The 27,155-nt window shown below is 36.6% G+C and overlaps 4 protein-coding genes and 1 pseudogene across 5 annotated transcripts; 4 read left to right on the top strand and 1 right to left on the bottom strand.

Annotated features, from left to right (window-relative positions):
* Positions 1-1,675: 1,675 nt before the first annotated feature.
* LOC104709792 (uncharacterized) lies at positions 1,676-3,661 on the bottom strand. The gene is made up of 2 exons (XM_087509242.1): positions 2,345-3,661; positions 1,676-2,054 (listed from the first exon to the last, which is right to left on the bottom strand). Exons 1-2 carry the CDS (start codon positions 3,519-3,521, stop codon positions 2,020-2,022), a joined length of 1,212 nt encoding a protein of 403 aa, XP_087365368.1. The 5' UTR covers positions 3,522-3,661; the 3' UTR covers positions 1,676-2,019.
* Positions 3,662-9,333: 5,672 nt separating this feature from the next.
* Positions 9,334-13,132, top strand: LOC104699360 (xyloglucan endotransglucosylase/hydrolase protein 4). Of its 2 annotated transcripts, none has more exons than XM_010414678.3 (4): positions 9,334-9,680; positions 11,669-11,769; positions 11,856-12,049; positions 12,478-13,132. In XM_010414678.3, the coding sequence occupies exons 1-4, from the start codon at positions 9,485-9,487 to the stop codon at positions 12,875-12,877; spliced, it is 891 nt and encodes a 296-aa protein (XP_010412980.1). In that variant the 5' UTR covers positions 9,334-9,484; the 3' UTR covers positions 12,878-13,132. The 2 variants fall into 2 exon arrangements, with proteins under 2 accessions (XP_010412980.1, XP_087316740.1); XM_087460614.1 differs by having other exon boundaries at positions 9,441-9,931; positions 11,608-11,769.
* Positions 13,133-14,130: 998 nt separating this feature from the next.
* On the top strand, positions 14,131-15,286 carry LOC109124780 (phospholipase A2-alpha). Its single transcript, XM_010414684.3, has 4 exons — positions 14,131-14,503; positions 14,631-14,673; positions 14,762-14,887; positions 14,986-15,286. The coding sequence occupies exons 1-4, from the start codon at positions 14,270-14,272 to the stop codon at positions 15,159-15,161; spliced, it is 579 nt and encodes a 192-aa protein (XP_010412986.2). The 5' UTR covers positions 14,131-14,269; the 3' UTR covers positions 15,162-15,286.
* Positions 15,287-23,761: 8,475 nt separating this feature from the next.
* On the top strand, positions 23,762-25,923 carry LOC147950070 (uncharacterized; annotated as a pseudogene).
* On the top strand, positions 25,509-26,674 carry LOC147950071 (uncharacterized). Its single transcript, XM_087512169.1, has 3 exons — positions 25,509-25,879; positions 26,056-26,448; positions 26,542-26,674. The coding sequence occupies exons 1-3, from the start codon at positions 25,509-25,511 to the stop codon at positions 26,672-26,674; spliced, it is 897 nt and encodes a 298-aa protein (XP_087368295.1).
* Positions 26,675-27,155: the final 481 nt, after the last annotated feature.

Consider the following 27,155-nt stretch of genomic DNA (forward strand, 5'->3'; position numbering starts at 1 on the left):
GCAAAGCTCAATACCCGCACAAGTGTAGGAAAATAATGAATAATCATCATAGGACTGAACAAACCCAAACCAAAGCAATGCATCAGACAACTTCTTGAACCAACAACGAGGTGCTTGTTTAAGACCGTAAAGTGAGTTTTTAAGACGGAAAACTTTGTCAGGGTGTGAATGACGAAAACCAGGAGGAAGTTGCATGTAAACCTCTTCTTCTAAATCACCATGGAGGAAGACATTATTAACATCCATTTGATACACTTCCCATTGTTTAGCAGCAACTAACCGGAGTACGGAGCAAACAGTGGTCATTTTAATCACGGGTGCAAACGTCTCGTTATAATCTTCTCCTTCAACCTGGTGGTTACCGAGTATAACATGATGAGCCTTGTACCTCTCAATCGTTCCGTCAGCATAATACTTTGTTTTGTACACCCATTGACAACCGAGAGCTACTTCACCTTCGGGTAACATTGTGACATCCCATGTATCCTTGTCTTCAAGAGACACAACTTCCGTAGTCATTGCATCATTCCATATTTTGATGCGTATTGCCTCTTTAAAATTTTTCGGTTCCTTGGATTGGATAATAATGGCTAAGAATGCCTGATGCCCTGGAGAGAATTGTTCATCAAACACATAATCCGTCAAGGAAAGAAGAGACATACCTTGGACCGTTTGGGAAGACTCGAATTGTTGAGCGGGTGCAGCGTGATGGGTATCCGCATTTGTAGACAACACATGATGATTAACAACATAATCACTTAAACGGACGTTTTCTTTTCGTGTTCTTTCACTACGACGTAAAGGAACAGGGGCAGGAGGATCATTAACCGGAACAACAACCAGCGGTGCAACGACGTCAACAGCCGGAGACACCGGAGACGCAGGTGACGAGGGAGATTAGGGTGACGATGGTACAACCGGAGTCACGGGAACAACCTCATCAGGACGACTCCCCCTCACGGGAACATCCGGTGGAAGAACAGCCTCATTGGGACTCTCCCTCACTCGAGAATCCGGTGGAAGAAGCCAATCTCCATCAACAACACCGGAGCTCGGAGGAACCGACGAAAAAGTTTACGTATGTTCAGCATAAGGAAAAACCATCTCTTGAAAACAACATCACGAGAGACAGAAAAAACATTCTTCTCAATGTCATAAACCTTCCACCCTTTCTTGCCAAGAGCATAGCCAACAAAGATACAAATACGACTACGTTCCCCAAATTTATCTTTATCCCGAGAGACGCGATGCACATAACAAGCAGAACCAAACACTCTCAATTGATCATAAGTCGGCTTACATCCATGAAGAACCTCATAAGGAGAAATAGCTTTGTGTATTGATGATGGTGTGCGATTGATCAGGTAAGCCGCAGTAAGAACCAATTCTCCCCAAACCTTTATCGGCAAATGGGCTTGAAACTGCAAGGCGCGAGCCACATTAAGAATATGTCTATGCTTGCGTTCGACTCTTCCATTCTGTTGTGGAGTGCCAACACAAGAAGTCTGATGTAGAATGCCTTGTTCCCGAAAATGCGAAGAGAGACACATGAACTCCGTACCGTTATCACTACGCACCATTTTGACTGTTTTACCAAACTGTTTTTCAGCATATGCGAGAAAATTCATTAAAATGCCACGAACCTCTGATTTCTCCAACATTAAGAAGGTCCAAATGGCTCTTGAAAAATCATCAACAATAGTTAAAAAATAAACTCCTCCACAAGAAGCCGGAACCCGATAGGGTCCCCAAACATCGCAATGAATCAAAGAAAAACAGTCGTCTGCTTTATTAAAACTATCATTAAAAACTTCTCTTGTCTGCTTGGCTCTAAAACAAACGTCACAAGAACTAGAGCCAGCCAATTTATTGGAACTAGAAAACATAGGTAAATCGGAAAGCACAGAAAACGAAGGATGCCCGAGACGTTGATGTCACAATGTGTCGTCAACAGCAGCTTTCACACTGTGTATCTTAGCTGAAACAACCTCTTTCAAGTAGTAAACCCCATCACGCTCTTCACCACTTCCAATCAAAGTCTTCGAAGAACGATCCTGCAAAACGCAAAATTCATCACTAAACCACGCATCACACTTTGTTTGCTTTAGAATTTTTGAAACAGAAATCAATGTGCAATTCAAACTTGGCACATAAAGGACATTTTCTAAAGAGATTGTGCATGACAGTGGCAAACTTCCAACACACAAGGCAAAAGTGTTACTTCCATCCGCAAAACCAACAGAACAAGGAGAAATCTTTGCAATGTGTTGAAGAGAAGAGAGATTTCCTGTCATATGATGAGAAGCTTCTGTATCAAGAATAATATCACCTAGAGCTTTCTTACCAGATAATCTATCACCACCACCAGTCCCTTGCTTTTCTTTGTTTGCTTTTTCAGCAAGCAACTGCTGCAACAACTTCAACTGATCTTGTGAAAACTCAGGAAAGACTGACTGATTGGAAGTAGTAGCATGGGCTGTGACCGCTCCTCGACCACGACCTGTTCCAGATCCTCTTCCTCTCAGTCCCCGTCCATTGCCTCGACCCTGGGAATGCTCTTCCCACCAGTCAGGGAAGCCAATAAGCTGCCAATAATCACGTTTGTCATGCCCTGTTCTCCCACAGTGAGAACAGAGTGTCCTGCTTCCGGGTTTTAGGATGGAAGAAGAGCCAAGCTTATGACTTTCTTGATGATCAGAATGTCCCAAATACGCAACCAATTCAGGCGTTGCATCTTTAACTAACAAAGGTTCATGGGATTCACGTCGAGCCATGAAACCAACGGCATCATGTAGCTGTTCACGACCACAAGCAGAGGACAACCGTTGTTCTTCGCAGATAACCTTCGAATACGCTTCACCAAGAGAAGGCAAGGGTGTTTTGCCAACGAAGTTCGTACATAACCCTCCAAACCGCGCATCATCAAGTCCTAACAAGAACTGATGAAGCTTCTCTTTCTCTGTTTCTTTGACAAACTTGGCCGTTACACCACACGAACACCCACCGCAAGAACATACCGGAGGAGGACAGTAAGTGTGCAATTCATCCCACAAAGTACACAATTTTGCATAGTAGTCTAAAACACTCTGCCCATCTTGTCTACACGAAGCAAGTTGAGCCTTGATCTGATGGACACGAACTTCATTTCCAACAGAGAAACTCTGCTTCAAATCCTCCCACAATTGATGTGCATTAGATACAAAGGTCACGGTGGACTTCACCTTTGATGTAATCGACGAACGGATCCACCCCACAATCATCGAGTTAACTGTCTTCCAGTTTTCATAATCAGGATCATCGAGAGGAGGTTGCGGAATCGTGTCGTTGATGAAGCCTGTCTTCCGCTTCGCATGCAGAGCGTTCAACATCTCCTCTGACCACTCGTTGTAGTTATCTCCATTCAAAGTAATAGAGGAGATAGACGTTCCGGGATTGTCAGAATTTGACAACAAATACGGCGACACCGCCACCGTTTGCGAAACAAGAGTCGTAGCAGCTGTTTTACTTTCGTCACTTGACATCTCCGAATAACACCAAATTCTCAACTAGAGAAAAGACAAATATCGAAAATATCGACTAACAAAGAAGAAGAACAATTTATGAATGAGAAATTTTGATCTTAAGCTCTGATACGATGTAGAATTGGATATCGAACTTGCTTGCCTTTATTCATTGTTCATAATGTCGTTTATATACACACGACTTCTAGGGTTACAACACAAGATATTACAACCGTCATTAACAAGTAATAGACTTTAGCCTAACACAAACAAACCCAACAGATACAGCCCAATAGACAATGACGGACTAGTCGCTAGAGTGAGAGAAAATTGTTGCGGAGGTGAAAGCGGAGTCGCTGGAATTTCAAGCGACAGTTGCCGTCAGTCATCACAACAGAAACGGCGACTCCTTTCCCAGTTGCAGCGACTATTAAACTGATTAAGATGTTGTTTTTGTCTATTTTTTTTGTCGCTATCGCTCATCGAGCGACACTAAAAAGAACAGACCCCAAATCTTAATCAATTAATAAGTATCTCATTACGTATAGAGCTTTTAGTGGCGCAATATCATTTACATGCATATATGAAACGGTAGATCCGTAGATTCGTTAGAAGAACATAATGATATATATTTGCATATATATTGGCGTCTTTGATCTATGTAATACATAGTAAAACAATCCTATTTATTATATCAGATATATGCGTCCGTATAAACATCATGTCTTATCTCATTTATGCAGACTTACACATTGAAACATATGTATTACAGCATATGTCTACGTATGCAATAACATTGTGATAAGGATAAAGCGGTTTAATCCATTCTGCAGCCGGTTTGGTAATGAGAATAGTATTTTTGAGGTTTTTTGGTAGCGGGCACTATCAAGTACCACAGTCCTTGAAAAGTTCTAAACCCCTTACAACCTTATTATCATGGGTTTCACTCCTTGAGGTTTTATAGGTCGATCAATGGCTTTTAAATTTTATTTTCTTCTACATCATGAGATAATAAATTACGATAGACATTTATATGTGATGTAATACTAATTTTATAGCAAGATCGCCTAAACGCTAAATAAAATCTTGAAATCATCTTTTACGTGTTGGAGTTTGTCTTTTTTTTTTTTGTTATTCAACGGAGTTGGATTCGAAAGTCTTAATTTTATGTGGTCAGAATCATTTTCTAAACAAATCTAAGCGGCCTTACAAATTTGTTGATTAATATTACCATTTACTTTTGTTGTTTTGGTGTACATTTTCAATTTTAACTGAAATTTAAACTGATAAGTTATGACTTTATATACATTGTTTTAAATAAATGGTGTTGCTACTCTTCAGCCAAGTAGTCAAGCCAAAATTCCAAAAGTCCAGGTCCAATATCTATCTCTATGTCAATCCATAGCATTTGTCTAGTTGTTTAGTTTAATCTCGTTGGCCGAAGACTCCATCTGGGACTTCAATTATCTAGACTGCTTCGGTGTCGAGAGTATTATGTAAGAACCCTGGTTTCTGATCTTCGTCTAGCTGTGTGGTTTGGTTATAACACCTTGAAGTTTCATTGTGTTCTAAATCCAACCCCATCTAGCGCCTTCAGATGTCACCCTTATACCATCATTTTCACCTTGTATGTGATACTAGAAACTAAATAGACCAAGCCTATACTTTTTCCGATTCCTCTCTGTCAAACCGTTTACATGCTTTGTGTGGTATTCTTAATCTCTTTGGCCGACGATACCAAGTGAGATAGAACCCACTTGTATTGTTACGGTATTGCTATATTCTTTGGCACCTTTTATCTCTTGATTCACTAGTATGGTCTGCTGTTAGAGTCTTGAAGCAGAATGGTCTTATGCCCTGGAACTTAGCTCTTACATCTTACGACTTCAAGCAAGCTTTCTTCAGCACCATCTACATCACTCGTTATGATCGCTATCGAAGTTATTTATGGCGCAACCAATCTGACCCTGACCCTCCACTTTAGATGTTAAAGCATCCGACCCTGGACCATCAAACCTTGGTCTAACAGAATCTTTGCCAATGCTCTGCTCATGTTAATGCTCCTCAATCTGGTGGTTTTCTTGGCTATGGTTCTACTTCTAACGTCACAAGATCGCTCGACCATTACTATCCTGTCACTCATCAATTTTCTCGAGGGTGATCTTTCGAGCTACCGTGATCTCTTATGTCCCATGCCGCTATCTAGTGATTGGTTCACTGCTCTCACGGATCCTATCTCGATGTATCCTATCTATTTTTTTTGGCTTATGGGAATACCCATATTTGTAACCTTTGTATCTTTTAAAACCTTGAGATCTCTGAATCTTTCTGTATTTGCTTTGATTTGATATGAATAAAGCATCTGTTTGTTCAAAAAAAAAAGGAATATTTTTGAAATTGACGTTTTTTTCCTAATTGTCGTTATTTATGATACTATTTGATTTTATACTTTTTGAATATTTTGTGTAGTATAAAGGTTACATCTATCTTTAATGTTTAGTATACTAGAATTTTAATAATTTTGAGTCCTAATATTTCATATAACAATATATATATATATATATATATATATGTGTGTGTATTTTGTTTTGTTGTAAATGACCTATAAGATGTAAGACTTTGCTTTTATAAGAATCACTCTTTATTATTGCTTAGAAAATAACTCAAAACTAAATAATAAAGCACTCTTCTTTCATATCATTGTCAACTCAACAATTGATATATATAGGGCTTTTCCTTTCCTATTTCTAGGAGAACTAGATAACTCTTAATTCTAATAGGATTATTTGAGTCTATCTTGTCCTTATCACTCCATTGTAAGGATATTTTGGGCTCTTAAGTCATCAAAGTGTATCCAACATGACCATCTATAACTTTCTAGATATATATATATATATATATATATATATATATAAAATAATTTTCTGGATTCAAAATTATGTGTTATAATCGGGAGGCTCTGGATCTTCATATGCTTAATGCCACATTTCACTCATAAATTTACTGATTTATATCATACATATATTAATGAATACTAGTGGTCTATTGGTTTATTTTATACATAGATTCACTATTTCTTAGAAATTTTATAAAATTCACAAGTTTGTTTAATGTACCAACGGCTCAAATTTTTACAATAAGAACTAACAAAACTATATATAGCCAACATTTGATATCACTAAAACTTACAAGTGTTTATACCACTGTATCACAACCAATCATTCTATGATAAAGTACTAAATATAAAATAAAAAGTAAGAAATCTAGTTTGGTATTTTTGTTTGGGCGACTTTTCAAGTCTCATCTACTCGAACCAAAATCAAGATTTTCGACCTATAACAGTCTGGCAAATTAAACGGATTCAATAGCCACATTTGAAGTCTCCTCTTGCAATGTCTAAGATGCCAAACTTTAACAAGCAACTAAACTAAGTGATGATAGTTTGGTAGGATCTGTTCGATGTTAATCATTTTTTGACGATGTCTAGCCAGCTATTTATGGTAATGTAGAGAGAGGAAAGTAATTTTGCAAACCTCTCTTTTTTCTGTTTTTTTTTTGTTGGAATACAGTAGTTTGTTTATGTGATGTCTCTGGTTTATTGCTATCCGGTTCAACGGATTTGTTCATGTGGTTTAATAATAGTTCCGTTAATGTAAAAAGAAAAGAAAAGACTATACTAGTGAGGATAGAGCCTGCATAGGTCGGACTCTTAAAAATAAGTTTTGGCTTTAAATATTATAAATAATAAATAATACAAAAATATACATATGTCAAAAAGTCTTGGACCAAAATTGGCGGAGAGAGAACTTGGGCACACAAAAAGTGGCAATTTACTCCGACATTAAAGTTTAACTACTGAAATCATAATGTATTATTATTATTATTAAATTACCTTAAACTAAAAATATAGTATAAATGAAGTGAGAGAGATAAAGGAGAGAAGTGGAGGTATAACCGTAAACGCATAGTGTAGGACTGTAGGGAGGACACATGGAGCCACCCTTATGGTGTCCGACAATTACATTTTAATAATCCTTTTTTTAATGTACTTTTTACCAATTCTATTATTATGCTTGGATATGTTCCACAAATAGTCATTATTTTTCTTCTATGTATGACAAAGTTTTACATTATTGCTTTGTAATCTTCTAATATTTTGATAGTAGTGTTGGAATACCATAAGATGTTGAAAATTTATTCCACACCTTGATATAGGCCAAAATTGTTTAAAATTATTAAGCTAGCTATAGTACTTCTCTTTTGGTTCCGGATAGAAACAGTTCTACCTGATGCAAAGCCATGGTAATAGTAACAACAGTTTAGAACACCATAAGTCCATCATTAACGGCATAACTATTGGTATGTTCTTAGTCCAATTCTATTAATAAAAAAAAGAATAGTGGGTTTAGATCAATAATTTTGGTTTTGAAATATAACTGATCTAAAGCCCAGTTCTCCTTTCTTTCCTCTATTCTGATTGGTCGAGACATTTTGGAGATAAAGAAAAATATTCATTTCTTTCATCCTTCTTTGAAATCGAGTCTAAGATTTGTCTTTCTCTCCAAAACGGCGAAAACTTCGTTCTCGCCATATTCACCGCCATACAATATGCCTTCAAATCTTGAGGGTTTAGGTGATGGCCATACAATAATTTGTGATAGACAAGCACATCAGAAATTAAAGGAGGATTTGATAGAGCTTATATAGAATAAATTTGGACATTAAACTATGTATTCATTAAATAAGATGTTTATCTGCTATAATTAATTAAGTAATATGTTTGTTTGTTTTTTTACATTTTATTTACAAGTTTATAAGTAAGCAATTTAAATGTTATTTTATAAGTTTTTATAATTTGTAAAATGTTTATGAATATTATATTATTAAATCTTATGATCTTAAACATGTTCTCCCAATAACTAGCTTTTTAACAAAAGATCTTAACTACTGATCTTACATTATTTCACTATATCTTTATTCTAAGAATACCATAATTAGTTCTCCCATTTTTTTTACCTATGATCTTAACAACTGATCTAACATTATTTTCACTATATATTTAATCTAAGAACACACAAAAAAAATTCTCCCATTAATGATGCCCTAAGATGTTGGAAAAATTTCTACTTTGATGTTAGCCAAAACATTTTTTTAAAAACTATTTAGCTAGTTATAATAGTTTTTTTTGGTTGGTTCCCAATAGAGATTATCTGACACGATAAGTATCTATACATTTGTTACTAATAAAATCAATTCATTGTATTTAAGTTCGTTACTTATCAATTATCATATCATAAAAAAATCCATTTTTGAAATACTTTGGTGCGTTCCTAGAATTTGACTGGATCTTTTTTTTTTGGGCAAGAAAATTTGACTGGATCAACCGATAAAGGTTATATAAAAAAAAGTTCATTACTTACCTATGATAATTTGATTTGACCAAGATATCTTCTCAAAACAAGAGTATTAAACTTATATAGAAGGACAAGTTTATTGAAAATCTAACATTCGTCTGATTTAGATACCAAATACCAAGTAAAATGTTTATATAAAGAGTGGGACAATTTATAAAGAGTTGTTTAGTTATCATAAATAAAATTGAAGAGTTGTTTAGTTTTGTGCAACAAAAATGAAAAATCTCACCACAAAATTGAATCATCAACATTCACTATTCACCCAACAATGCATAAAGATGTATTTCACAGTTCAAATAAGTAATTGATTGTGAAAGCTGTATAGCTGTACGTATGATGTCTATATTACAGTTGTAAGCCATTGTTAAAAAATTTAATAAATAAAAAATGAAATAGAAAGGTCCGAGAAACTTGAATAAGAAAATTATAATAAAAAAAAATGATAATTATCGTAAAAAAGAAGAGAGCCTCCTAAGAAACAAGTCGTCCTTATATAAAGCCACCCACACCCCCTTTGGCTTCTCTCACCATCATCACCATCTTTCTCTCTATCCTTTTCTAAACACACCCATGGCAGTTTCTTCATCTCCATGGGCTCTAATGGCTCTGTTTCTAATGGCAGCTTCAACAATGGTGATGGCTATTCCTCCACGTAAGGCCATTGATGTACCCTTTGGCCGTAACTACGTCCCAACTTGGGCTTTTGACCACCAGAAACAGTTCAGAGGTGGTTCCGAACTTCAGCTCATCCTCGATAAATACACTGGTACATTTACTATTACCAAAAATCTAGTGACCAAACTATGTTTTGATGTTCTTTTAAAACTTTATTTGGTACATAAACAAAAGCTTTATATTTAAGTGCTACTTTTTTTGCTTTTAAAACTACATTTTCATTTCATTAGATTAAGTAAATATCATTAATAATTTCTAATATTCTACAAAAACAGTACTTAAATTTTATTTTGTAGAATGTATAAAACATCTATTTTGTTTTTGTCATTCACCTTAGAGCATGTGCATTGGTGTAGGACAAATTTTGGTCCCTCAAATATATTAATCTTATTATCAGAGTTTCTTAAGTTTGCATGTGCATTGGTGTAGGACAAAGTTTGGTCCCTCAAATTATATTAACCAAATGGATGTTCAAGATAGTCTAGAGTATTCTACATGTGTATAAATGATAGTTAAACCACATGGGAAACACTGTCTCTCCGCCCTTTTGAACATTGGACAAGTACATCAATACAGTGGAGATCCAATGACCACCGAGCTCTAGATTGGCCTGATCGTGAAAGTAGTCAACATGCCCTGAAGCCTTGAGAACAGCCTCAGGTGTGACACTGGGGCATTCAATTTCCAGCATATGCTCCTCATAAACGAAGTGCTGTAAAAAACACAAACATAGAGAAAAATCAAGATCAAAGTAAAAATAAACAAAATATTGTGTAAGTAAGTGAATAAATGAATGAATGATGCTTACTTACTTCACGCCAAAATTTGAGGATATTATTCTTAAGAGCGAAGCCAGGAGGACCGTAATCGTAAAAACCAGAGACACCACCGTAAATCTTGAAAGAAGGGAGGTAGAAAGAACGCCGCAGGAGAGTGTTCTACAAGGTTTGTCGGAAAATTTCACGGTCGTTTCCGGAGCTGAGCTGAGCCGGTTGTTGTTGTTCGGTAGGAGCGTCCATGGGTATGTGAACAACGGTGCGGGTTTGGAATCTACCATTAAACATTTTCAAAGAGACTTTCATCAATGACTGAAAGAAAGCTGCTTGCTAAATGATCTAAGTAACAAAACGTAATCCAGATTAACTTGGTCGTGACACAATACTACACACACTGATGATCAACTTGGTGACACAGTAAAATAATTGCTCAGACTTAAAGCCTCAAGTTTCTCTAGTCCCATATTGGAATTAACAATTCGAGACCAAACCAAACCAGCAAACAAACACAAATCGAGACATGAGAGAATCTACACAATGCACAAAACGATATAATCTTTTGCCAAGTTTAAAACAAACACCCCAAAATGATCTAAGTAAGTAACAAACGTACCTTGTGAGTAATTAACTGGTTCTGCTGCAATGGATTCGAAACTCTGTAGCTAGAGATGATTGTACTGTTCCCTAAAGTGTTGACAAACAGAACAAAAAACCCAGAAACGAAAGATTAAAAGACAAGACAAGACAACCCCAACTCTCGTTAAATTATCAATCAATCTCACAGTCTGATGGGTACAAACCTGGTTGCAACTAAAAAGAGTCGACACTTTAGCAGAAATCTTAGGAGAAATCTAATCGCTGCCGCCGATGTTTAACCGATGAAAGATCTCAAGTCAGGAGCTTGATGAACAGAGGAAGCTGAATCAATCAGGAACAAGCGAGACGATTTCAACGGCGGCGTTGATGAGACGAGAGAAAGTAAGAGAGAGAGATACACTATCGGAAGAGTAAGAGAAATCGAGGAGAGACTTACGAGAGGAAATCAAACCGAAGAAGAAGAAGGGAGACGAATTAGAGAAGAACGGCAGAGATGTAGCACACGCTGCCACGTGTAGCGAAGGACGGAGATAAATACGTCCCTTTTTAAGGAACGTCCCTTTGATAATTGGCGAATTTCTATTTAAATTTAATAATTTTATACTGAAGGACGCAGCAAAGGAACGCTGCTGCCCATGCTCTTAGGCCCCAAGATCTTTGGTACACTCACTCACTAACTTAGTTACTTGTGTATTGAAAAAAACAGGGACAGGGTTTCAATCAAAAGGGTCATATTTGTTTGGACATTTCAGTATGCACATAAAGCTTCCGGCTGGTGACACAGCTGGAGTCGTCACAGCTTTCTATGTGAGTTTCTTTCCCTACTAATCTAATTAATACACAAATCTCAACCTTCAAAATAATTAATTATTAATTTGTATGAATGTGTGAAGCTGTCATCGACCAACAACGAGCATGACGAGATAGACTTCGAGTTTCTTGGGAACAGGACAGGACAACCAGCAATATTGCAGACGAATGTGTTCACAGGAGGAAAAGGAAACAGAGAACAACGCATCTATCTCTGGTTCGATCCATCTAAGGCTTACCACACTTACTCCATCCTCTGGAACATGTACCAGATCGTGTATGAATGACCTCTATCCTCTCATTACTTACATTACACATTTTATTCGTATATATTATTATATGGTGAAAAGTTGTCAGTATTTAACATGGTCCTACTACTGTTTTTTATTGTTTTTTTCATTGTTCGGTGCATTTTCAAACTATTGGTATTTTTTTTTTCTTAACCTTGGGCGTGGCCCTATCTTGATCTTATCAAAAGTAGTGGGGTCTTGTAAGATTATCTTAGACAGAGAGACTTTTGAGTCAAAAAGTTCAACACATTTCAGCTTTTTCATTTGTTTTCTTTCTAATGTTGAAATGAGCCTAGCCTATGTGACTCACTCACTAGTCTCTGTTGTGGGGTTTTCAAATTAATAGACTATGAGAGTCATGTATTCAAAACCGTGGTTTACTATAACCGATATACTATTTGATTTTCTTTATCAGATTCTTTGTTGACAACATACCAATCCGGACGTTCAAGAACTCCAAGGATCTAGGAGTGCGTTTCCCATTCAACCAACCGATGAAGCTTTACTCGAGCCTTTGGAACGCCGATGATTGGGCCACGAGAGGCGGTTTAGAGAAAACCAATTGGGCCAATGCACCTTTCATTGCATCCTACAAAGGATTCCACATTGATGGTTGCCAAGCTTCTGTGGAGGCTAAGTACTGTGCCACCCAGGGCCGCATGTGGTGGGACCAAAAGGAATTTCGTGACCTTGACGCTTACCAATGGCGTCGTCTCAAATGGGTCCGCTCGAAGTGGACCATCTACAACTATTGTACCGACCGGACTAGGTTTCCGGTCATGCCAGTGGAATGTAAAAGGGACAGAGACGCATAAGTATTCTTGAGGGCTTCAATGGATCGGGGCGTTACTATCATTATTATTTAAATTATGCTTCTGTTCAAGTGATTGATGTCTTGTTTGTTGGCCCGTGATGTTTATGCTATGTTTGGGCTTAAATTATATGTTATTACTTATTATTATCCATATATATATATATATATATATATATATATATCTATTGTTTAGCTACGTTTCTTATGAGTTATGATTATATATGATCTATTAGACTTCGAAAGTCTTATTCTTTAACGTGGTAAAAGTGCATTTGGTATAACATGATCCTGTTTTTTATTAGCCATTACAACGTGACAGGCCACCTTATTCTCTAAATACATGAATAGAAACTTTTGTTAAAGCATAAACAGAATCTTGCCCCTACCTTCTTTACATGTGGGTGGTTTTCTAAACTTCAAATTACTCTAATTTATTTGAAATTTACGTATATTTTTAAACTATAAATCATAATTATAATATTTAGATTTTATGAATATTCTATTACGTGAAAACGATAAATCATAAATAATTCAATGACGACACATGATTTAACTATAATGATGTGTTGGAACAACCCATTAATCTTCGGTTACAAAAGAAACAACAATTCTGTTTCTTTAAAATTATCAAATAAATCAGCAAACGTTTTGATATATCATCTATGATTTTACATTCCTCCATTTTTTTAACTAAACAACATATAACATACTTGAACATAATATCATCACATCAATCAACAACATATATAAGAGGATATAAAGTCTCTTTGTTTGAGAGCTCTATGTATATAGTTCTTCTTCTTTTTTTTTTCTGTCTAAGTCTTCTTTATAAAGACCACAATGAGACGATAAAGACGGTATCGTTTCATTGACAAATACACACAGGAAAAATCATATAATCAAGATAAATCGTTCAAATTTAAAGAAACCTGCAAAAAGAAACGAAAACAAACTACGCTAGACTATTACATTTTTTGGTTCTATTGCTTTTTTTGTGGCATATAAAAAACTTACTTGAAACACCGAGATTACAGATGTTTATTTATTTATGGCACAAGGATGTTACGTAAAATAGATATACATACATGTGGATGTATAGAAAATCTGGATAGGTATCTCATTTTCCAATAGGAAAAAATAAAACAAAAAATAATGATTAGCTTCCACCAACCGGTTTTACTCCGGTTAAGCGATTTTGTATAATGAAACCACCAATAATTATATTTAATGGTGAGCATGAGCTGTATTGTTTTTGGTAGCTCGAGAGTCAAGATTTAATAATTTACGTGTGAGGAAAACTAAATAAATGTGACGACGAAAGGGTCACTACCCACTAGATTAGATAGGGGTAAATATGTAGAATCACATTCATTATTGTGCCATTACCAAACATATGAGTCACGAGATAGAAGAAGCCAAAGAGAGAGTCACAGGCTCTTCGTCTTCTACCTTCTTCCTTACTCATTTCATTTTCACCAAAACCAAAGTTATATTCTTCTCACTTTCCGAGCTTTCCAGTTCAACTATGGCGGCTCCGATCATACTTTTCTCTTTCCTTTTCTTCTTCTCTGTCTCCGTCTCTGCGCTTAACGTCGGTGTTCAGCTCACACATCCCTCCATTTCCTTGGTCAGTCAAACTTAACCGATCATATATGATGCTTTCATATTCTAGTATATATAAACCGGGAATTTTGGTACTTGCTATGTCCTTTGGTTTAGATCCGGTTTATAATGATCTTGATTTGTTTTGGCAGAGTAAAGAATGTAGCCGGAAATGTGAATCAGAGTTCTGTTCAGGTAACATATAATCTCAAAGCTGCTTCTTTGTAATAAAAATTCGCTTATGTATGCATGAGACATGATTATAATTTGTAAAATTGGACAGTGCCTCCATTTCTGAGGTATGGGAAGTATTGTGGACTACTTTACAGTGGATGTCCTGGTGAGAGACCTTGTGATGGTCTTGATTCTTGTTGCATGAACCATGATGCTTGTGTCCAATCCAAGAATAGTAACAACGACTCTCTCTATTTCTAATTCTACTCCCACTTATAACTAAAAAGTGTTACATTTCTTTTACTTATATAATATGTTATTATTAATGTGTAGATGACTATCTAAGCCAAGAGTGTAGTCAGAAGTTCATTAACTGCATGAACAATTTTAGCCAGAAGAAGCAACCGACGTTCAAAGGTAACAAATGCGATGCTGATGAAGTGATTGATGTCATCTCCATTGTCATGGAAGCTGCTCTTATCGCCGGCAGAGTCTTCAAAAAACCCTAACTATATAATATTTTTCTAGTTAATTGTTTCTCTTGTTTTCTTTCCCTCAAGATATTTGTCCATTTTACAAAAAAAAAAAAAATCTAATCTAAGTAATAGTACTATACTGTAGTACTTGTTCTTTCTTTCTTGTGTCTGATAAAATAATACCTGTCAAACGTCCAAGGCCTTGTTAGAAGAATAGTTTAGATGTCCGTGATCAGAAGAAGGGTCGCGAGGAATAAGCGGGCAAGGTAAACAACTGTTTTTTTTTTCAGGTCTCCAAGCAGGTTTACTTACACATTACATGCATCGTGGGATTGTTACATTGAAGCTATCTACGCAATTGCAAATGGTTATATACGAACAATTGCAATATAGTTTATATATAGGACAATTGTAACTAACAGATTCATGAGCAATCTATCGGAAGATATGATAGAGGAAAATGAGGCAATAAGATACGTTAGACCAGATGATCAGCTAATGACTTCCAAGTTCTTCATTTCTTATTGTTTAACTTGTTGCTAAAGTTGCTTTGGTTGATTGGGTAAATGTATTCTTTCATCTGGTTATATATATTTTTTTCTCATCTACTAAATTATCTATGTCAGTTCTTATTTGATGACTTTATTAACTCAAGTTATTTATATGAAATCATATATTATGTATGTAGATAAATTTCTTCGTAGTTTACTGCTAGTTCACGCTATGGTCTATTGGTCTACAGTGTCTGGCGGCAGAGGAATAATCTTCTCCATAACCATATCACAATTCCGCTGCTATCTATCTTCAGAGATATCGACAGGTTGATAATTGATTTCATCTCGGCGAGGAGAAGATCAAAGAATTTCAGAAATCTTATGGTTCTTTAATGTAAATGCAGTTTCTGGAACAACTCGCTAAGAGTAACAAGTCGTTGTGCCGAACAGAGTGTTGTGCCAATCAGGAGTGCATCAGATCACAAACGCTTGAGTTGCTGACATGGATGTGTGAGCTGACGTGGCATGACGTGAATGGATGTGATGATGTGTCGAAGAAGGTTGCTGACTTGTCATTGAAAATAGAGACGAAATTGTACTTGGAGATATGAAGAATATTCTCTACAAAAAATAAGGAAAGGATAAGCTTAATGAGCAAGCAGTTTCCTTATCTCTTGATACTTGGAGATTCGCCTTCTAGGGTTTCTCAAGTCGTGTATATATATATATTTTAGGAGTAGGTCACGAGCCAATTTGAGCACTCTAGGTAATATTGATACAGTTGTAAACTTCGAAGCCAGAAAAATAATGCTTAGAAGGTGTGTTCCCAGTTCTCTGGGACGTTAATCAGGGAGATGATTAAGTGCGCAGAGAATTGTTTTTCTTTCTCTTAGATCTACACTGGTGAGAGTCTAGATAGAAAAGAGAGAGGGTTGTTTTTATTCTCTTATAGATAAAAAGAGAGAAGGTTGGTTTTCTTCTCTTAGATCTACACAGGGTGTTGTGTTAGATAGAAAAGAGATAGTCTTAGATTCATTCTTAGTCTGGATCAATCCTATTGGGTAGAATATGTTGAGTAAGGGCCGAGACAAAATTGTATCCTTGTAAAAGATAAATTTTCTTAATAAGATTGAACAAAAAAGCGTTGGCTTTGCGCATTCCAAGTGTGAATCAGTGTGTTGTATTTCTCTATACCTTAAGAATTGGTATCAGAGAAGACACCTGATAAAAGAATTATTTATCTTTTCAACAGGTGAGATCTTGAGACGAGGTATGGAGGATCCACAAAATTTCGTTGATGAGAACAATCCGCTGATGCTTGATGCTGAGCATTATGATGATTGGAAAGCACAAATCAGACAAATGATTCAGAGTCGTGATATGAAAGCGTGGTTTGCTGTTGAAAATGGATGGTCACTTCGAACACTTACGAACATGAGAGGAGAAACTGTAATAAAGCCTTGTAAGCTATGGACGACTGAGGAGAAGTTAAAGGGAAAATAGAACGCTGAAGCGCTATCAACTATTTTCAGCTGCTTGCCAATGGATATGTTCGTGATGGTGTAAGAGTGTATGTCGGCGAAAGAAGCTTGAGATCTTTTGAAAGCCTTCTTTGAGAAAACCAGAAGGGTGAAGAAGGAAAAATCGGATGTATCATCATCCTGTCATTTCAATAGTCAACTAAGCTCCTCTTGTATGGAAGTGGTAGTGCTGAAGAAGGTCTGGTGAATAGAAGGTTGATTCATGTGTGAAATTAGTTCAGATAGATGAACTGCATATGAGAAAGAACGATCAGAAGGCTGAGGAATCATTCACTCTAAAGACTGTAGAAACTCAGACGTATGTTCAAGATAATGAGGAAGTACTGAGCAAGAAGCAGTTCAGAAGGCTGAAGGGTGTACAACGTCACTATCAATCTTCATCATCCAGATATGGTGCAGAGAAAGAATCTTAGAGTTCTGAATATCAAGGTTATGGACACTTCCAATTAGAATATACTACACTGGAAAGAAGAAGCTTGCTGAAGTGTTATAACCGTCAAGGCTGTGATCATACAAAATCTTGTCTGACATGCAGTGATATTGATTCAGCCAAAGAAGATGATGAGAATCAGAAGTCTGTGTTGAAGCCTAAGGATAATGTGGTTGGCTTATCTGTTGAGAAACAAGTCATCGCTCTGTCAAAGGATCATATTCTGCAGAAGAAGGAGAACTATGATCAAATGTCTAAGAAGGAAGAGCTGCTTTGTAGAGTCTTCACTCTTGAGAAATTGTTGTCTGAGGAGAAATTCATTTCTTCTATGTTGAGACAACGCCTTAAGGATCAGCTAAAGAATAACAAGAAGCTGAGTAAAGGAGCAAAATATTTGTACAAGGGTCTGATCACTCACAAGGGTACTATGATTTCAAACTGCGGTATGAGGAATCATGAGGAAACTCAAGCGGTCTCAAGAGTGTAGTTAATGGGTCCTTGTATGGTCAGAAGATTTAATACATAGGTCGTGGAACAAAAGTACTGCAAAACAGAGGTGATGTTGTTGAAACGAGTGTCTAAGTCCAACGTACAAAAGACGAAACAGATGATTATTGTGAACAACTGAGAGGGAAGCTGCATCGTTGTTGGTATTGTGGTGTGATTGGTCATATTAAGGTTGATTGTTACAGCTTTAAGAATCATGTAAGTCAACTCATATGCCAAGGACAAGATCAGAATTTGGGGCAAGACTGTGGAGTGTCGAAGATCTGAACATTTCATTGTTACTATGCGAGTCAGAACCTCCACAAAGCTGCATGTTTCAAGTGTCTGGATTGTACTATACCACTTACGCATCTGAAGGAGTGTCACAAAGATGTTCGAAGATACTGGCGAGTAAACATCATGAAGCGTGACATAAAATATGTTGCTCAAAATGTTGATGATCAACAGATTGTTGTGTTGAAGCACTGGTTCTTTAATAGTGCTTGTTCAAGACACATGACTGGGAATCAAGGAAGGCTACACAACTTTGGAGCAGGCTTAGCTGACAAGATCACTTTTGGAGATGAAGCTGAAGCAGTTAGGTGTGTGATGATGGTTTAGATGTTACCTTCACCGAGAAAGGATGTTAGGTGGTTGATGAGTACCACAATATTTAAGTCGAAGCTTGGCGCTCTAGGAATAGCTATTATATATGGAAGTCGTCCAATCCAAAAGCAAAAGAGCTCAATCAACAATTTTCTCTGATGCCTAGAGACATGATCTCAGAAGAAGTGCATTAACTAGTTGTTGTTAAGTATAAGCTGCAACAGTCAGGAAACTGTGAGAATCACTTCCATTGAAAAGCTGCTGAAAGGATTCAGGAGGGCAGAGTTGTTGTGTCTGCTGCTACCACACAGAGTTGTTCGGATGCAGTTAATGACATGGCAAGTTAGAGCTTTGCAAATGGATTCAAACTGCAACAATGTGATCTATCTCAGATGGGTGAAGCTACAGAGGTGGCTACTAGGTCTACAAATGTGGTTGCAGGTCATACTTTTGCTGATAAAATCATTGTGCTGAACAAAGTCAATTGTGGAGAACAAGGCATGAGTGGACAAGAGACAAACGTGGACACGTTGTGGAGAACAAGGCATGAGTGGTCATACAAAGCTCTAAGGAGAGCTTGATAGATGCAACACCTTTACTTCAACACGAGGTAATCAGAAATCTGATAGGGATTGTCCGTGTGCATTACTTCATGCTGTCTTAGATGGATGTTAGCAGGATTTCTAGGAATGGCTTCTTTCAGAAGACTATTTACTTGGAGCAACTGCAAGGTTTTGAGGTATTCATATACCAATGCGCGTATGCCAAAGGTTTGATCAGTGCATGGGAGTTACAAAAAAGTGAAGATGAAGCCACACCCATGGGAATTGGAAATTATCTATCTTAGAAGATGATTCAAGAGATTGTGTAAATGGTAACTGGTATAATGGGCTGATCAGTCGTCTGAAGATGTTTTGTACTAGCAAACCAGACATTTGTTATGTACTCGCAAGCTGTGAGTGTTTTAGTGACAATTGTAAAGTATCACACATGCAAGCTGCTGAAAGGATTGTCAAGTATTTCAAAGGCACATGCAACATAGGGTTGATCTTGATGAAAAGAGCTAGCAGAAACTTGAAGAGATATCGCTTTCTGAATCACCGTGAAGGATCTGGTGGTATTGCCTTCTGGGAACAAAGCTGATCTTTCTGCTACGCTCAGAATCTTGTTGAGGTACCTTGTTCAATTGTTGACTCTAAGATTAATGCCTTGGGAACCTGTTTCAATCACCTAATGAGGATCAAACAATTAAGAAAACGTACGGTACATTCTTAGACCATGCTTTAATTTTGTGTGATAATTGTTTGTTTGCTAATATTGTGTTAGATCATGTATCATATACTAAACTTAAATTACAGGACCCTGAATATCAGCTTATTCATAGAGTAACTGTGGAGAAACTGATAGTAATAGAACATTAGAGCACTGATTTGAAAATTGCTGATTTACAAAACCATTGGACTTGGATCAACCAATGATTATGAGAAAAGTCATTGGTGTTTGTGAGATCTAATATGTTATGTAAGTTGTGTTGATTAGATACATGGACATGCACCGTAACAGGCCATGGAATTCCCAGAATGTATAAAGATCAACACTCTGTCTAAACAAAAAGTCAGTGGAAAACAGCTGCCTGCCATGCCAATTCACATTGGGGATCTCGTAAAACGTTTTCGTGAAGGGGGAGGTCAAAGTGTAACGCCCGCAAACCAATTTCTGGAATTTTGGTTAGGGTGTCGATCGACACCACTTGTGGTGTCGGTCAACACCATTTACAGACGGTTTGATCGGTTTGCTTTTAATCGTCTAGTTTGCGTGTTTTGTTTAGGGGAAGCCCTAAACTCGAGTTTAAAAGGGGAACTCGACTTATTTTGTCCTTTGAGTCGTTTTTGACAGAGAAACAGAGAGAAGAAGGAGAAAACGTTATTGAGAGAGATTTGTGAGATCCTTGGCTGCTCTGGAGAGATCTGTTGCTGTGGAGTGAAGATCTTGTGCTAGGAACGAAGGAGAAGGCTTCTAAGTGTTGGATTCGTCGTTGTTGAGTGAGATCTTCCTGCAAAAGAGGTGAGTGCTTGACCATGACTGATCTAAGCTTGAAATCTATGTTGTTTTGGCTGTTTCTTTGTGTTTGTGGTGTTTTGCTTGTGTGGGTTGGTTATTTTCATGTTCCCATAGGTCCTGAGAAGTTTGCAAGAGTTTGGGACGGTTTAGAAGCGGTTTGGAAAGGAGGTTCGTCGTTCAGCTTCGTGCAGATCATGTCTGCGAAGGTGGTGTCGATCGACACCAGCTAGTATCGGTCGACACAATGTTGGTTGAGTGTCGGACGACACCAGTGACGCATTAGCGTCGGTCAACACTGGCCTAGTGTCAGTCGACACCAGACTTAACCGAGTCTTGTTTTCCTGGTTTGTTGTGTTGTTTGTGTTTTGGTTGTTGGCTTTAATAATAGAATCTCAGTTGCTTGTGTGTATAGACCAGTAGATGGGAGGATGACCTCATTGAGTGTTTATTAAATACTCATGCATCTCAATTTGTGTTTGCGGTGTAAGTAAAGGCAAAGTGTGAACGTGGAATCAAGGCGATGAGGAGGATGATGATCTAGGATCTCATTTGTATGTTGTTGGTTATTTATGGTTATGTGTTGGAACCTTGGTTAGAGTTATGTCAGGTTGCTGGATAGAATGGTTAGGAATGTTATTGTATTAATGATATGTTGGTTTGGTATTATTTGTATGTTTCTGGTGTGTAAGATGGTTATTGCTGGTTTAAATGATGTTTTTGTGGTTTGGATTGGTTTAATTAAGTAGTATGGAATGCTTAATTATATATTGTATTTTTAGAAAAAAAAAACCGAGTCGGGTTGTTTCTTATGTATTTTACCATTTTATCACCTAAATCTTATAATGTGTCATTTTCACTTAAATTTTATGGATTTGCCATTTTAAACCTTTTTAAAATGTCGGTTTTAATGATTTTTATTTTCTTTAAATACAGACTTCATAACCAATTATATACTAAACCATAAAAAATGGAACTAGCAAATAATGGAATTAAAAAAATGGAATCAAGAAAACCAAAACAGAATATATAAAATTATGTGCTTTAAATATAAAGAAATGACAAAATTTAAAATAATTAAGGTAAAATGCGAAAAAATGTAAATGCCATTGAAAAAAGTCTCTATCTAGTAATTAACCAAAAGATAATACTTCAATAATAACATTTTTCTTGAAAATCGTTATATTCTAGAAAATAATACCCAAATTCTTAAAAAGTGTTATTATAAGCTTATGAGATACTTTCGTCAAATAACTGAAACTACCATTTTAATATAGTTAGCAAAAGTACACAATAGTCAAAACTGAACTGATTTACTATTTTAAATAAGATATCATCTAAATGACTAAAATAGGTGAAACCTCAATTTGATCCATGATAATTTAGTAAACCAATGAAAGTGTAAAGCAAAGAGAGTAATGTTCTCTTCAGTTGTTTACGATATTTTGTTAGTTTTATAAAAGTATTAACCATAATAAATCGCAAATGCACAGTTACATATGTAATAATATTTAGGGATCGAATCTACATAAATTACAACACGAAGGACTTTCTAATATAATAAAGTAGGGTATCTCCTAAAACTTTCTTCCACACACGCTTACTATGTGGCTAATGTAGAACTGACAGCTGTCCAAAAAACTTATTCACCAAAAAAATTAATTAAACTACTAATAAAAAAAAAAATCAGAAAAATATAACTCACACTTAAAATATAAAACTAAAATAATATATTTTCAATCAATCCACAAATAAGACATTTAATCATACACTTTGAAATCAAACTTTAATATAAAACTTAAAAAATCTCAACTAAACCACAAGTAAAACACATTTTGTCGTGTACATTTAACTCACTATTTAATATAAAGCTGAAAAAATATTTCCAATAAAACCACCAATTAAAAAAGTTCAATAATTTTAATTTAACTCACACTTTAATATAAAGCAAAGAAACAATGAACCATAAATAAAAACATTTAATCATATACATTTAACTCACACGTTAATATTAAAACTAAAACAAAATAAAAAAAATATATTTCCAATTAAACCATAAATAAAACACATTTTGTCATAGACATTTAACTCACAGTTTAATATAAAACTAAAAAACTATTTCCAATGAAACCACAAATAAAATATATTCAATCATATAAATTTAATTTCACACTTTAATATAAATATAAAAATGATAAAATTATTTCCAATTAAACCATACATAATAAAACACTTTTAATCATAAAAATTTAACTCACACTTTAATAGAAAACTAAAATAAAATTTAAATTCAATTAAAAGATAAATAAAATACATTTAATCAGATACATTTAACTCACACTTAAATATTAAAACTGAAATAAAATAAATTTGCATTAACTATATTTCTACATTTAATTTTATTCAAGATACAATAAATTAGAATTAACTCCCAAACTTTTTAGTTTCTAAATGTAACTCTAATCACTTCGCATCCAATAAATACTCATTTTTAATTCTTGATAAATTTATTTCCAATTAAACCACACATAAAACAATTTTAATCATATAATTTCAACTCACACTTTAATATTATAATTAAATTAAAATAAATTTGAATTAACTATATTTCTCCACTTAATTTTATTCAACACACAATAAATTAGAATTAAATCTCATACTTTTTAGATTCTAAACTGTTATTCTCATCAATTCTCATCCTATAAATACTCATTTTTTATTCTCTCATTGTCTTTCACTTTATCTTAGATATTATAATTTTTTTTGTTCTTTTGTTGGTTGGTTGGTTGTTGTTGTATGTGTTTTAAAAAACAAATTAAATATCCTTATAAAAATTTAATTCTAGATTTTAATTTTAGAGACTATTTTATATGTATCTTACTTTTTTTTTTGAAGATTCATCGCTATTGTCCCTAAAACAAACATTCTCAAAATTAACCTATTAAAACTTACAGGTCCATTGTCTGTATTTTAAAATCCACATATTACCACTTAAACGTGCTTGGGCGAGAGTAGAACTAGGATGGGTGACCTCTCGGGAAGTCCTCGTGTTGCATCCCTCCCTTTTTTTTAAACTCTAATGGTCTTAGGAAAAAAGTAAACTTTTTTTGCTAAGCTCTTAGAAGATGGCGGCACAAGAGGCGATTATGATGGATATCGGAGAGAAAGGTCGACCACCAGGAGATCCACCGGATGCTCTTGGGGGTGGGTCCAAAAGGTAGTTGGAAGTGTTGGTGGGGGTATACAAACGATGGAGAGCGTGTTGGATGACGATTTTGTGACGGCACATGTGAGGTTGGAGTTTCTGAATGGTGAGGATGGTGAACTGGTGGTGACAATTGGGGATGAGATCCTGGATGCAATGAACAAACTGTGGAAGAAATGCATGATTGTTAAAGTGCTGGGAAAGCCTATCCCTATTTCCGTTTTGCAAAGGAAACTGAGGGAATTATGGAAGCCAAAGGGGGTGATGCATGTCATGGATCTACTTCGGCATTTCTTCATGATTCGTTTTGAGTTGGAAGAAGAGTATTTAGCGGCGTTGACAGGTTGTCCATGGAGGATCTTTGGGAATTATTTGATGGTGCAAGACTGGTCTCCGAGCTTTGATCCTCTGAGGGATGATATTGTGACGACGCCTGTATGGGTACGTCTGACGAATATCCTGTATAACTACTACCACAGAATCAATACTTATGAGTATTGCTCGTGGTCTAGGGAAACCGTTGAGGGTGGATATGACTACTTTGTCGTTTGAAAGGGAAAGATTTGCCAGAATATGTGTGGAAGTTAATCTATCATGACCATTGAAAGGGACAGTATTGATTAATGGAGAACGTTACTTTGTCCCTTTTGAGGGATTGTCCAATATTTGTTCGTCGTGTGGAATATATGGTCATTTGGTTCATGCATGTCCTAAGCGAAAGCCGAATACGGTAGCTGAGATTGGTATGGTGGTCACAGATCCGGTAGGTGAGAAGGGGACAAGCTCAGTAGTCACAAAGACTGACGGTTTTACGGAGGTCCGACGATGAGGTCGACGAACGACTACGGGGGTAGGTCCGATGGTGTTCACCGCAGGTAGGATGAGTAGAGATCCGGAACGAAATTTGTGGGATATTACCAGAAGGCAAGATTTGAAAACATCTAACCGTTTTGGAAGGGTGGAAGATTTGCTAGTATCTCATGATTTATGGGAGAGTCCCAAGATTGCCGGAGTGAAAAAGGAGAATCAGATTCCCTCAAATCTTAGTTTAAATGTGGGTTGTGTGTCTCAAGCAAAAGAGACGCGACCTCGTGGACCAGCACACAAGGGAAATGGAAATAAGTTTTTTGGGCCTAAGGTTATGAAGCCCGGTACGAAGCCAGGACCCAATAATAATGGGCTGAAGCATAAACAAATGTTTGTCCAGAAGCCCAACAGAGGATTGGTTTTTAGACCAACCAAAGGTGAGGAGCTTCTGTTCACGAGTGGCAAACGTTTGAGAGTGAAATCAGACTGTTTGGGTCGATTGGGAGGAGTGTTTTTCAGTAATAGTGGAGATCGAATGAGCGGGCAGGTCTTGAGCGGAAAAACTATGCTTCCTGATGATCAGAGAGGATACAAAGCAGTGGATAGGGACGGTGAGCGATGAAGGTCGAGGGGGGGAACAATGATACGCTGCCCCGGTAGTTGTGAAGGTTTGTCTGCAAATTCTGATGAATTGTCTATTATGGAGCTGCCGGGGCGGATAAACCCGCTTTTAGGAGAGCAATTCGATATCTAATGAAAAAATCCAAAACGGATATCCTTGCTCTATTTGAAACGCATGTTGGAGGAGAGAATGCGAGTTGGATTTGTCATGGTTTGGGTTTCGAAAATTCTTTTTGGGTTGATGCTGTTGGGCAAAGTGGTGGTCTGTGGTTTCTTTGGCGGTCTGACATTGGTGAAATTACAGTCATAGAGTCGTCCGAGCAGTATATAGTGACAAAGGTACAAAATAGTACTGAATGCTTGAACTTAGTTGTTGGCTACGCGGCACCATTGGTGAGTAGACTAGCAGGTTTATGGGATAAGTTACGAGAAGTTATCGAAGCTTTAGAAGGTCCTATAGTGGTTGGTGGAGATTTCAACACTATAGTTCGTATTGATGAAAGGTAGGAAGAAATGGAAGGTTATCCCCTGATTCTTTGGCTTTTGGGGATTGGACTCAAAGTCTATCGTTGATTGACATGGGTTTTCGAGGCAATAAATTTATTTGGCGGAGAGAGAGAACTGAGAATTATTTTATTGCTAAGAGACTGGATAGAGTCCTGTGTTGTGCTCATTATAGATTGAAGTGGCAAGATGCTAGTGCGACACACCTACCTTTTTTGGCGTCGGATCATGCTCCGTTATATCTCCAACTATTTCCTGAAGTGGTGAGGAATGCTAGTAGATGGCCATTTTGGTTTGAAGTAGCATGGCTGAAGCATCCTAGCTTCAAAGACCTTTTGGTCGCATCATGGGATGTGCAACTCAAAACGCCAGAGGCTTTGAAGGCCTTACAGGTCACACTTAAAAAATGGAATCGTGATGTGTTCAGAGATGTCCAGAAGAGGAAGGAACTATTAATGAATAAGATCAAAGATATTCAAGATAGGTTGGAGGTCACGCAGACGGATGAAATGTTGCGTGAGGAAGAGGAGATGTTGAAAGAGTTTGAAGAAGTTTTTGAAAAGGAGGAGTTGATTTGATTTTAAAAGTCTCGAGATAAGTGGATAGTGCATGGAGATAGAAATACAACTTATTTTCACACTGCTACTGTTATACGAAGAAGGAGAAATTGTATTGGTATGCTGAAAAACAAGAATAATGTCTCGATTTCGGGTGCTTCAAACCTTGAGGATCTTGTTGTGGCTTACTTTCAGAGGTTGTACTCTATGAATGATGTTCCTCCGGTTGTTGCTTGATGAGCCATGGACAGCTCAACCAAACCACACGGACTTGAGGAGCAGCTTGAGCATGAGAAAGCATCAGAGAAGCAGCTTGTACCAGAGGAAGCATCGGAGGAGCAGCTTGTATCAACGGAAGCATCGGAGGAAGCATTGATCGTTCCAGTGGGTCCTCTAACAAGGTCAAAATCCAGGAGGTTCAACCAAGCCATCAATGGTCTACTTAGAGAGCTAACAAGAAGCAAGAAGAGAAGGCTTAGGGTGTTCGATGAAGGGTTAAGTGTTGCTTAGGCACTCTTTTTTCCCTTGTTAAGTTTTGTCCCATTGAGTTTTCTTGGCAAGGTTTTTAATGAGGCTTAAGTGACATTCAATGCCCCTTTTTCACCCCATTTCATGGTCCAAAGCCAATTTGCCTTGGTCCATTTTCTATTTCTTTATTCAAACGTTGCATTTATTGCTTTTGTAATTTTCTAGACATTGTGCATGAGTTTGACCTTGT

Source organism: Camelina sativa, chromosome 1 (genome assembly GCF_030686135.1).
Source record: "Camelina sativa cultivar CO46 ecotype springtype chromosome 1, ASM3068613v1".
Taxonomy (NCBI): domain Eukaryota; kingdom Viridiplantae; phylum Streptophyta; class Magnoliopsida; order Brassicales; family Brassicaceae; genus Camelina; species Camelina sativa.